At 43.4% G+C, this 13,718-nt stretch overlaps 1 protein-coding gene across 1 annotated transcript in view; it reads right to left on the reverse strand.

The window, feature by feature from the left end:
• Positions 1 to 3,465: 3,465 nt before the first annotated feature.
• The window catches only part of TK2 (thymidine kinase 2), a 52,883-nt gene continuing 42,630 nt past the window's right edge, over positions 3,466 to 13,718 (reverse strand). The window contains exons 8-10 of the mRNA XM_088451285.1: positions 12,260 to 12,339; positions 10,336 to 10,416; positions 3,466 to 4,939 (exon numbers count right to left, since the gene is read on the reverse strand). Coding sequence (XP_088307411.1) covers positions 4,862 to 4,939; positions 10,336 to 10,416; positions 12,260 to 12,339 — 239 coding nt within the window. The 3' untranslated portion in view covers positions 3,466 to 4,861. The remainder of the gene's footprint in view (positions 4,940 to 10,335; positions 10,417 to 12,259; positions 12,340 to 13,718) is intronic.

Raw genomic sequence — 13,718 nt, forward strand, 5'->3', positions numbered from 1 at the left:
GGCATTTGAATACAGAGATAGTCTCAGCTGTGGAAAAAGATCTAGTTGCTGCTACATCTACCTCTCAATCAGGCCCAATGTTTGTACAGTGCTACATAACACGGTTGGGCCTGGGTCTATCACAGCCCCTCACATAATGACTCTTTAAACCAGTCTGCATACCAGTATACTTAGCTTCCCATTCTGAATTGGATAAAGGGTGCAGGCCTTTATTATTTTGTGAACCAGTTTTTCTACAAAATTGCTGAAGAGCCTGATCGGTCAATAAGTTCTCCATATGTGGCCAAATTACACTGGTCCTGGGGGTTTAGGCACCATGTCAAACAAGTGCATTGGTTAAAAGATGGGAGAAAAAATATAAAGTAGGTGAAGGCCGCCATTGTTCACCCATATTTCCATTTATTTTATTTATTACCATTTATATAGCGCACACATATTCCGCAGCGCTTTACAGAGAATATTTGGCCATTCACATCAGTCCCTGCCCCAGAAGAGCTTACAATCTATATTCCCTACCACATACACACACACATAAGCACTATGGTTAATTTTGTAGGGAGCCAATTAACCTACCAGTACATTTTTGGAATGTGGGAGGAAACCGGAGTACCCGGAGGAAACCCATGCAAGCACAGGGAGAATATACTAACTCCACACAGTTAGAACCATGGTGGTAAGGATGATCAGTGGATCAGGACAAAAATTTATTTATTCCATTTTTGAATAAGGCTGTAACATAACAAAATGTGAAAAAGTGAAGCGCTGTGAATACTTTCCGGATGCACTGTAGTACACCCTAGATCGCAGGTTCTCAAACTCGGTCCTCAGGACCCCAAACGGTGCATGTTTTCCATGTCTCCACACTAAATCAAGTTAAATAATTAGCTCCACCTGTGGACCTTTTAAAATGTGTCAGTGAGTAATGATTACACCTGTGCACCTGCTGCGTGACCTGCAAAACATGACCTGTGTGGGGTCCTGAGGACCGAGTTTGAGGACCACTGCCCTAGATGGATACCTCGCCTAGTAGGATGAACAACTTGTTGAACTATTTAGTAACTTTTCATTTATCTTTGTAAGTCTTTTTTCCATGCAGTAGTGTCACTAGGTGGTGCGGGCTGTACCAGGTGTCACTCTCTGAGGGGGAGGCACCAAATTGCTGGCTCCTCAGTGATCAGGAGCCTGGAGCTTCACGGTCCAGGTCATAGATGAGACAGCAGGAAAAGTCTCTGGGGGCAGCCCGGCATCTGATGGGTTGTCGGAAACTGATTGGTTGGTACTTTCGCTCTCCACTTAATCTCTATACAAGATTTAATAATACTCCCTCCATAGGCAGGTAAACAGACAAGGCTCCTCAAATGATCCAGCTGTGAATTTCGACATGGAGAATACAATAGCGCTCGCTCCTCAGCCAATATCAAAGTAACACCCCGCAGCTACTGTACATCCAGAACAAATGAGAAAATTAGTAAAGACAAGCAAGACGTTTAACCACTACCACAAATGAAACCACTTCAGAGACAACAGATAACAAATCTAACAGCACAAAAAGCTACAAGAGCTGGTAAATTACCATACATACATTTATACACGGTACAGTTATGCTAGACAGACTGTGAACCCTTCACAATTTTCTGAAGTGTGTTCTGAGCCTCATCTAAGTCATAAAGATAAGAGAACCTAATGAGTCCAATAGCACACACACAAGGGTATTCTTTCATATGAATCATTAATATGACCAACGTTCTTTGTCAGACATGGGAGTGGTATTATTTGTCAAGGGTAGAATGTCAAAAGTATGTGAGCCTTTTGGATTATCTGCTTGTTAGTAGTTTAATTAAAGGTCAGGAATGTCAATCAACATGCTGACAAGGCGAGTTTGGGTGTCCTGCCCCATTTAGATCAACATAAGCCAGATTCTCACTCCCAAAGTCTATTGTGAACGCATGCTGTAGCTCAATCAAAGGAGATTTCTGAGGACCTCAGAAATGCTAAATCAGGCTGGAAAATGTTACATGGGTTAAACATTTTTATATTGCCAAAAATGTATATTTCAACTCGCTTATTAGGGTGATTCAATTAGCACCGCGGGGATGTAGCTCCCGGGTTAAGTACCTGGAGCTATCGAATTGACTGCATCGCACTGGACACTTAACCCGGGAGGTGCATCTCAGGAGGGTGTGAGCAGAAATCAGTGTTAAGGGCTAGTCGTGGGAGTAATTGAATTATTCCGGGCACTTAAGCCAGAGCTACTGTACATCCCCACGGTGCTAATTGAATCACCTGTAATATGTTCCAGGCATCCTGCTAGCCAGAAGCAAGGGCCGCCCACAGAGCCCTGTGCGGTTGCACCGGTGACACACCCCTAGTTACAGCCCCAAAAAGTTGCAACACAAAGTCTTTTGGTGAAATGAACACTAGAGTCTCTACTACAGCCTGTGTCCAAGAGTGTTCTGTCAGGCTGACCTAGGGTGTGTTGGAGATTTATAGGTTTAGAGAATGTTAAAGTGTATTTCAATTTGGGTCACAAATCACACCAGACTCTCCTTTGCCCCAGGATCATTCCCCATCCAGCACAACTATGACCCTTTTTAAAATTACACTATAGGAGACTCGTCTTAACTGGGATGAAAGACATGCCAATTATGTACCACCACTAAGAGAACTAAACGGCTGCCTAATATGCATTCTGCCAACCAGGGGCGTCTTAAGAGAGGAGGGGGCCCGTGTGCACTCCCCGTTCGGGGCCCCCTCTTCTTCACGGTGGCCGGCAGCCGACTGACGTGGCTGGCCAACCACCGGAGCATTAGTAGACTCCGGGCAGTAGAGTGTGCCCGGAGTCTACTGCGCATGCGCAGAACACCGGAAAAATGGCCACTGCGGCCATTTTCCGGTGTTCTGAGCAGCGCTGACACCCGCCGCGGGACCACGGACAGAAGTTTAAAATACTAAGGGTGTGCGGTGCGGGGCCCTCTGGACCCTGGGGCCCGTGTGCCCAGCACACACTGCGCCCATTATAGATATACCACTGCTGCCAACACATATTAGCTTTTCCAAGGCTTTATCTATTATAATCCAGAAATAGTGGTTTTAGTTATCGCTCTGCTACTTTTGTAGGTTGTATTTATTTGCTGTTTGAGTTATGGGTTATGTAGCAATGCCTTTAATAACATGTCATAGAGGGTCTTTTGATTTATTTTCCAGTGTAAGCAGTAACTAGATGTTGGTCTCGGCGCTGACTGGGATTTTTGTTTCTCCCTCTCCTTCAGTACCCATCCCCCCCACACACTTCTTTTTCTCCTCTCTCTCTCTCTCTCTCTCTCTCCATAAATGACTATCATTCTTCCCTTTCATCTGTTTTTCTTTCTAATACCCTTCCCACTCTTTCTTTCCATTCCCCTTTCTCAATCTCCTGCCTCCACTTTCTATTCTCCCCTCCTCTCACTCTCCTGCCCCTCTGTCACTCTCCTGCCCCTGTTTATTGCTCTCCCCAACCCCACACTTCATTTTTCTTAAGACTTCAGTACCTCAGGTCTGTCAGCTGTTGTCATGCCGACCAGACACGGACTGTGCACGTCACTACATTGGCTGCACAGCTATAACATACCTCCCAACTTTTGTATATTCATTTTCTGGACTTGTGCTCGACAGTAATGGGGGCGTGGCCTGTCCATAAAGGGGGCGTGGTCTGGGGGCATGGCCTGGTGGCCCCCCTCCCCCCCATAATATATAAGCACACTTGAGCGTAAGCAGAGACATAGTACTCGCTTCAGAGTTGTACGCTAATGCTGCCGCCGCGTCTTTGTACGCAGCTACGGGAAAATATTAAAATGTCACAACGGTCGCAGATCATTCGATTATCGCAGTTGCGTAACCCTATTGTACTCAGAATGGCTGCGGGAACTGAGACGCTAGAGACAATTGACGCATGAGGATGCGACGCCCCCGAAATGGCCGAGACACGCCTACATTCTTTGCCGCCACTCCCCGATACCTCCCATAAACACTCCCAATCACACTGCGAGTAATGTACTTTGATGGATGCGCAGTGTGACTTATATGCATGTCCAGCTTACCGATAAGCACTTAACTCCGTAAATATGGGTATAGCCATACAAAAAGGTGGAATTAAAAAGTGAGGTGTCTGATATAAAGCACTGACCGGTCCTCTGCATTATAAAACACATTTCTCTTTATGCACATGGATTTTATACAAGAAGTACAAAGAAGTGTGGAAGAGGAGGATGGGGTGTAATCCACTTACACAACACATTTATAATTAAAATAAAAAATCAAATATGACAAAAAATAAATAAAATAATATTCCAGTTAAGTAAATCCAATAGCAGCATTACAGGGAAATCGGACATTTCCGCACTAAAATGAAGAGCCGGTATATTGGATGTGGTCAGAATGCTGATGCCGGAATCCCGACACTTATCAGAATACCAGCGCCGGCATCCCAACCGCCGGAATCCCAAAGGTAAGTACTGGGGTTAGGCCCAGGGCAAGGTTAGGTTTAGGCACTGGGGGGGGGGTTAGGTTAGCAGTACTTACCTTTAGGCATCAGCATTGTAACCTGGTTGGGATGCCAGCATCAGGATTCCGTACCCAACCGGGTATATTGGTCCAACGAAAGCAACCTGGCTTTACAAATGCTTGGCCCCTAAAACAATGGTCCAATCTGTAGGTTAAGTCATAAGATACTCGTTACCTACGTAACATTGTGGCATGCCATTCTGTGGCCGCAGCCAATCGATAGGCTGCACGATCACAAAACATATCTGCTCCCAATGTGTGATGGGAAAGTATACACTATAGATGCTTCAAAATCCGTAAGGTACAAATAAAAGTTCTTGTATCAAGCTGAAAGGATCCTTCCGCGATTAGCTTCATAATGCTGAATCATCTCTTCCAGGTTCTTATCCGCATCTATAACCTGAGCAAATAGGAGCCAAAGTAAGTAGACTTTTCTTAAACACAGAAGCAATAAATACTTTTCCTCCTCGATTAAAGTGTATTTCCATAAGACCTATATACATGACCTCTGAAAAACCTTAAAGCTGCTGCTTCTCAGCGGGTTGGAGCTGAAAATTTAAAGCGGCACTCACATTCAGTGTAAAGCACGCCAGGCTTTATTGTGTGGAGATTTGTTTCCCATTAATTCATACTGTAGCTCCTAAATTGTATTAATGATGATTTATTCGGTTAGGCAGTAGTCAGGTAGTATAAACAAACAGAGCTTTCAACATGGCAGCCTCTACAATATGAAGGGATTCAACGGGGTTATTTTTATTATTAGTGAGCAAGGTTTAATCTAAAGAATGAACCAGATTTTATAAAGAGGCAACATGAATGCCCAATCTTGTGTCTTTTCAAAAATACTCTCCATTGTGTAACAAACGAGATGGGTTACGAAGAGCTTTAGTAAGTGCTTTATTTTCACTAATTACTGTCCTGGTCATTTCTAAGTACATCCGTCCCCTTTCAACAATAACAGAACGTGGCGATAAGAAAGTGTTTCTTCTTCGCTCCTCCATGGCAGCCCTTACTATGGGTTAGTAATCCATTCCCCCAGAGTTAGGAAGTTTTTTCCAAAAAGGCTGCCCATCTCTGGTGTATGTAGGTTAGCTCATCCTCTTGCTCTTTGTCTGTTTACCTGTCTCCTAGCTAGAGTAATGAAGTTTGATGTTTTTTTTCAGAATAGGGGCTTATTTCAGGTATATTGCCTATTGATGCACCTCCTGGAACTGCAGTCTGTGGTCAGTGGCACCCTGGGGGAGGATTGGAAGTATCGTTCCCAATAGGCTCTGCGGTGCCAGAAGCTGGAGACCACATCCACGATACAAGTGGGAGCCAAAACCAAAGACCACAGAATAAGTCCCAGCAGGCCTGGCCTGGAGCGCAGGTGTCGATGACACAGCCCAGGATCAGCAGGCGTTGCGGCAGCGGTCTGCGCATGCGATAGCACTGATGAAGATCAGAGGGCAGTTAAAAATGGTGCTACACATCGGAAGGAGCTGCTTCTGGCCCTCCGACTTCAGGCAGAGGATCCTACAGCTAAGATGCACATAGATCCCCCCCCAACAGTCGGTCAGCACCCAAGTACTTACTAAGGGGTGCTTAGATGCAATATTTAGATAGAGAAGGATAATAAGGCAGGCATATTTTTAATCTGCAATGTGCCTGCAGTTATGGAACCTAGCAGAAGCTATCCAAGAAGAAACATACAGCTCATGCAGCATGTGATAAATCTTTTACTGGGAATCAGGACACTGTATTCTGTGATGAATGTGTACAGCCTGCACCTGCTCCAGTCAGCAGACTAGCCAGCTTCGGGAACTCATGGAATGGATGAAAAGTCACTTGTTTCCAATGAGGAGTTATTAGCTTTACAGGGTTCGAAGAGATCCGCCTTTATTATGAGGAAGCAGGCTGATCAGAGTGGGGTGTAGGAGAAGATTTTGAATTCTAGTGATGAAAATCAAGAGGATACTAGAGCATTTTATATTGAGCTGGTGGAAAATCTACTGAATAATATTTAGACGTCTATGATACATTTCTGGGCATAGTGGAGAACAGGGCCTATTGTTTGAAGATAGATCAAAGAAAAGTATAATCTTTCCTGTACATAGAATTATGAAGGAAACGGTGGTGAAGGAATGGTAGAGTTTGGATTAACGGCCAGGAAATCTTGCTAGGACAGAACGTATGGATCCTGGAAAAGATGAAAAATTTCTTAATTGGTGTACAGTACCCAGAGTGGATGCTGCAGTTGCAGAACTAGTATCCAAGACAGCTATACAACTATGAACTGAAGCTTCATTTAAAGATACAATGGATAAAAGTATGGAAATATTTTCCTTAAAAAATTGCATCTCTCTACAACTGTCATTAAAATGAGGTATAGCAATGACGTCAGTTTTCTCCTTAAGATTGTGTAGCTCTTCTATGCATACAGATCTACCAGAAAGATTCTCAAAGCAGCACTTGTTAAGACGCTTAGAAATCATGCAGAAAGCGGTGGAATATTTATGTGAGGCGTCTCCTGATGTGGTAGCATATTCAGCTAGATCACAGGTTCTGAAAATCGGTTCTCAGGACCCCAAACAGTGCATGTTTTCCAGGTCTCCTCACAGAATCGCAAGTGAAATAATTAGCTCCACCTGTGGATCTTTTAAACTGTGTCAGTGAGTAATGACTACACCTGTGCACCTGCTGGGTTACATGGAAAATGTGACCTGTGTGAGGTCCTGAGGACAGAGTTTGAGAACCACTGAGCTAGATCTATGGCTGCTGGAGTGGTGGTGAGAAGAGCATTGTAGCTGCACTACAGGTGTAGGTCTCGTAGACTACCACAGGATAAGCAGCACAGATACTCTGTGCCAACATCAACAGTTTAAAGAAACCAGAAGTTGCAACCAGGTCGGAAATACAGTAGAAAATATGACTCCAGGATGACAAGCCAGAGCTAAAGGAAGATCCAATCCCAAGCAGCAATGATTACACTAGGTACCTACCAACTATACCAGTAGGGGGCACGCTTAGGAGATTAGCAGAAGAGTGGAATTGCTCTGTTCAGGACAGATGGATAATGGAGGCGATTGCCGTGGTTACCAAATAGAATTCAGGAAGATTCCCAAAACGGAAAAAAAAGTTTGCGATGTCAGTCACTCCTACTACGGGGGTGGAAGTCAAGGCACAAGAGCACAGTTTAAGAAAACAAATCGAATTACGGGCCGTGAGGCCTGTACCTCCTGCAGAGATAGGAAGAAGATTTATTCATGCATATTGCAGACTCTGGAAACTTATCTCCTGGACCGGAACGAAGTTTGACCCTTTGAAAGCGAACACTTCTCAGGTTCTGCAGTTCCTGCATGATGGCTTTATGAAAGGATTAGTGTCCACAGTAAAAGTACAGATATCCGCTCTCTGTATTCTTCTGGATAGGAAGCTACTGGAGGAGGAATTAAGTAAAGATTCTGTCAAGCAATGAAAATTATTTGTCCACAGATTAGATTATTTGTAGCCCCATAGGATCTTGAATGCCTTGATGACATAGCCGTCTGAGCCCTTACAGTAAACTTCTTTGATGGTTCTGTCCTGGAAGGTTATAGTTTTAATTGCCATCACTTCGGCCAGAAGTGTGAGTGAATTGCAGGCTCTGTGGGCTGGAGAGCCTTTTCTGAATATTTTGCCAGACAGGGCCGTACTGAGAATAAATCCATTTGTTTTACCAAAAGTAGTATCTTTATTCCACCTGATTCAGGAGATTACGCTACCATCTTTTTTCCCCTCAACCCAAGGACAAAGATGAAAGAAAATTGAATACCTTAGACCTTGTAAGAGAAATATCAATTTATCTACTGTATTAAGAGTAAAAGAATATAGAAAGGCGGAACATCTGTTTGTCATCCCAGTAGAAAGAAGAAAAAGTTGTGGACCAACAGAACAGACCATTTCAAGATGGATCAGAGAATTAATGTCTCCATCTATAAAAGATACCTAAAATTAAGGCATATTTGACAAGGGCAGTGTCGACCTCATGGGCCAAGACGGCTCAGGCGTCAGTTAACGATATCTTTGGGCCAGTAGCTTGGTCTATACACACGTTCAAGAGTCACTATACTTTAGATGTGTCAGAAGCCCACTTTGAAAGTCAAGATCTCCAAGGGGCAGTTAAATAATTTAATTGCACTTTTATAAACACATACTTTGAAGTCTTGATTGATTATTTGCCCTCCCTGTATTTTGCTTGGGTACATCCCATAGTAATGGCTGCCATGGAGGAGCAAAGAAGAAAACAGCAGATTATGCGCAGATAATTCAGTTTCTTAGAGATACTAAATGGCAGCCTATAGAATGTCCTCTCCAACTGTGCTTCAAGCAAGTAAGGAGTGACACTAAAAAAGACAAAGGGGAAGAGGAGGAACCAGGCTATATACACAAGTCTGCTTTTGCCTTACACATACATTGAGAAGCCAAATTATTATGACCACCGGGTTAATACTTTAGACTGTAATCTTGTGTGCAAGGCCCTGTTACCTCTTTGTCTGTCTATTACCCAGTCTTTTTTTATTACTGTTTAGAACCCAATTGTAAAGCACAATGGAATATGCTGGTGCTATATAAATGGTAGTAATAACAATAATAATAACAATAATGACGACACTTTATTGTGCCACATTTTTCCCTTAATGTGGCTTGAATTCTTTAGGCATGGATTCTATTACCTGTTAGTATGTTTTGTGGGAATATTAGCCCAAATGCGATGAACTACATCTTCCAGTTCCTGGAGGTTTGATGGTAGCGGATTCAGAAGGATCCATGTTTTTGTGCTGTTGTCTGTATATTCTCACCCTACCATCTGCATGGTGTCATTGAAAACATGATTTGTCAGTTCACATGACATGTTCACGTTTCCAATCATTTACTGCCCAATTTCTGTGTTCCTGAGCAACCTGGAGGCGTTTCACCGTTTGCAGCAGATAGGAATGGCGTATGGACAGGACTTCTGCAGCCCATATGATGTAATATGGGGCGTACTGCTCATTGAGAGGCCATCTGAATTCTGTTTATCTGTAGTTTGATGCACTGTTACCCGTCTGTGGGACCTTACAAGTCTGCCTGCTCTCCGTTCCCCTCCAGCATCCAGTTGCCATTTACATCCAGAGCCCTTGCGCTCAGGCACCATTTTTGTTGCTGGTCCACTCTGTGTATACTATAACAATTGCCGCCTTTGAACAATTCATCAGTGCAGCCATTTTGCTATCACTTGCGCCCCTGCTGCGACCAAAGTCCATCAGATTGCATCGTTTACCCATCATTTCATGAGTGGTACACTTCATTAGTCTCTACGTTCCTTTACCTTTCTGTTCTTATACTGATTCAGACACCCTACTATCTGCGGAACAGCTAATTTGCATAAAATCGTCTGGTGGTCATAATAATTTTGCCCACAGTGTATAAATCCTATGCAACTGTGTAACATTGAGTTCAGTTGCTGGGTGAACATCACTCAAACAGAGTCAACTAGGACTAGTTTCTAGCATAGAGATATACCCAGAAAATGCAGCTGCAGTTAGCGCCAGTTACAGCATTCTCTTGGTTCATCTCCCCATCCTTTTCGATTTATAGTATGAGCTGTAGTCGGCTAGCAGATGAACGCCGCTCACAGGTAGAATTCCACAGACAGATAGTAATGCCACGTCTATGCAGCTTAAGGTGCATAGTAACAGCGAAGCATGGAACATAGGGCATTTTCACGATGCTGGTTGCTAACGTATTAAAAGGAGTACTGGGAAGTAGCAAAACACAACTTTATATAATGCTTACAAGAACAGGCGCAGGGACAGGAAACGAGGTCTGCTTAATGAGCCACTCTTCATACAGCCCATGAATCGCATACAGGTATTCCTAGAAGATAAAAGAAAAAATGCATTTTTTTTTTCCCTTTGGGCTGGTAATCAAAAAGACTTAATGCTACTTGTGTTCACATCCATAATTAATAACCAGCTTCAGCTGAGCCGGCAACTCTTGCTTCTAACATCCCATTGTTCACCCTCACAACTAAACAATTCCTGTCAGAGTGGACTGACCTGTACTGATCTCTAGCCGAGTTTTCCCCTGATCCTCATTAGCTCCTTTCTTACAATACCCTATTATTAAGTACAGCTGCCTGTACCAGTCTGTCACTCTGATCTAACTTACACAGCAGCTACCTGCTCCATTATGGCTCACTAAAGGGGTATGTGACCCTTTTTATTCATGGCAGCGCTTATAAAAAAAAAAAAAAAAAAAACAACACTTACTTACTGAAGACAATAATGGACGAGGGTTCTCCTAGAGTCTGGAATAGCAAACTAGTGCTTGCTACAGATCTTGCATACACATTATAGAGATCGCTAATGCCAACATACATGCAGAACATTTCAAGAGTCTACTTCTGCCATTCATTATTAAGGCACTTATTATTTTTGCAATGGCCCAGATATGGAAGGAGTGTTGTGCGAGTACACAGACATAGATAGACAGATATACATTTGCTGAAAGCTGTAAACAGCTGGGAGCTCATTGGTCAATACATTTAAATGAAATAAGCAGCCCTGGCTCATAATGGAAACTTTACTCCAACACCTCAAATAATTGTGATTAGTTTATAGAATGACTGTTGCAGCAGTAAAAACAAACCATTCCTGACGAAGGCTTTGGGATACTACATGGTGGCTTTTGGCCAGGGGCGTTTATGTAATGGGTGCAGGGTGTGCGGGGCACACGAGCCCCTGGATTCAGCGGAGGCCCACCCTGCACCCATATTTTTAATACTTACCACTACTCCGCCGAAGTCTCATGACGGCGCCGGTATTAGCGATGTCAGCGGCGGCCATTTTCCAGGCGTTTTGTGCATGCGCAGTAGGAAAAACACCGGGAAAATGGCTACAGCACCATTTTCCCGGTGACCTGTGCATGCGCTGTAGACTCTGGGCTCACTAGTGCCCAGTCTACCGGTGCGGCGCTGCGCTCAGTGCGCAGCCGGCCGCCGGAGAGAGAGGAGGGGGCCCTGGACAGAGACACACACGGGCCCCCTCCTCTTTTGAAATGTCCCTGCGTGTTACCTAAGAATATTTTAAATAGATAACACCCCTTTATGTGGCAATGTGTTCAAAGTGGGAACGGAGATAAATTGAGCAAGTATTCTGCTAGTACAAAAAGAATTGTCCAGAGACTACAACTGTTTTTGCGTTTCATGACATTTTAAAACAGATCAGTATGTTTTGTTTGGCGTCAATGATCAAAGCAAAATATTTTGAAGTAACCCAGAGGTTCCCAAACTCGGTCCTCGGGGCACCCTAACGGTCCAGGTTTTAAGGCTATCCATGGTTGAGCACAGATGGTTGAGATGGTACTCATTAAGTCACTTGTGCCCAAGCATGGTTTTCCTTAAAACCTGGACCATTAGGGTACCTAGAGGACTGAGTTTGGGAACCTCTGAAGTAACCAACGAAAAGAATAAAACACAATATACTTTAAAATATATCATCTGCGTTTCACATTTTTGCGTGCACACTATATGCGTGCTGTCAGTTGTCAACCTAACCCCACAGCAGTGGGTTTGTTTTGTATATAGATGTTTAATTACTAATTCATTCAGATGCTTTTTTTTTCCTCACTGAACGAAGAAAGGGGCAACACATTGTTTCCTGGTTAAGATATGGCACAGAAGCCCTCTGGACTGGAGAAGCAACCATTAAATTCTTACCAGCGGTATCACCCGCTCTTCCTCTCTACACCTCATCTTTAATCTCTGGTAACAGGTTTCTGGTGACGTTCGCAGATAAACTGTAAGGGGGAAAAACATACTATATACAGTCATTAGCCATTTATAGCCGTCTGTCGATGCTCACTGCAAAGAACAAGAAAGAACGTGAGAATTTAGTGTTGTGGTTCCTCCCAGTAGACCTCTATACACCGCAGCTTGTACAGGAAACACAAAAATCAATTTACAGTAAATAGAAAGTGCAGGATTGATGGGATACTGCAACCACAGGATTACTCTTTTATTACTCAGTAACATAGCAGCATGAGGAGCCTAGGCTGACAATTACCAATCAGGCGACTGACTTGTGTACGATACAAAGTACAATATATTTGTACAGATAAAGGAGTTCTCACAGCAAATACTAAAGTAAAGTTTTATCTCTGGCATGTCAGATAAACCAGTTCGGCAGCTTTTTTTTTGTCTCGGACAAATAAACCTTTTTGCTTTTTAATATTGCGTTTGACAAAAATCTTCTGAAAAACAGGACCCCTGTAATACGTCAAAGGCCATTTCTACTTCTGTAGATCTTAATGACTTGGAGAATGTTTTCCAAAGATGTACTAGAGAGGTGTCCTTTCTTGCTGCTGCTTCAGTCGTGCCATATAGCCCTGCTCGGCACGCCAAGTGCTACATGACACGGCCGCACCGAACGCCTTTCTCGCTCAAACTGTGCGTAATCTTCGCATAAATAAAAGAATTAGGAGAGATAATACTGCATTGCTAGTGTACACTGATCAATTTGATATGAGAGATATGTACACCCGAGTGCAACGGTGTCTGAATCAGTGTAAAAAAGGCTCCGATGCGAGCAGAGTTTCCGTCGTGTATTATCTGCAACTTTGTACACGTGTAAAACCAATTCCTTTGCCAGTAAAGTGTCAGCCTAGCGTCTCGGGTACACGGATCGGCTTTACGCTGCATCTGCAATGCAACTCAGATGCAACATGAAAACTACGGTACGCTTCTCAGCTCAGAGCATTTCAGTCGTGCCAGGCGTCTCACGCCATATGGCGTACAGACAACCAGTAAGTGAGGAAACATCTGTAAGTGTTATGTACAAAATGTTCTCTACAACTATGCTAGCCGGGCGCTTACAAGTCACAGTGAATTTTGGTACAAATATTAAACATTTGGTAGAGAGTGTGGAAGGATATTTATACTTTGGAAAAAATATGAGTGCAGTGTACCTGGCGCATACTCCTGTATTGTGCTACTCTTTCATCAATTGTGCATCTTCGTTCGCAGATAGCATACTAGTTATTCAGGATTAGGTTTTTTGTAGCAAAGGAATTGGTATAAATTCGCAGATTAAGCATAATGGGGTCTATTCATAAATATGTGCGGTACTGAATTGTTACTTATCACTATAGGTCGCATCAGTTCGATGCGATTTATAGCT

Source organism: Taudactylus pleione, unplaced genomic scaffold (assembly GCF_031769625.1).
Source record: "Taudactylus pleione unplaced genomic scaffold, aTauple2 ptg000545l, whole genome shotgun sequence".
NCBI lineage: Eukaryota > Metazoa > Chordata > Amphibia > Anura > Myobatrachidae > Taudactylus > Taudactylus pleione.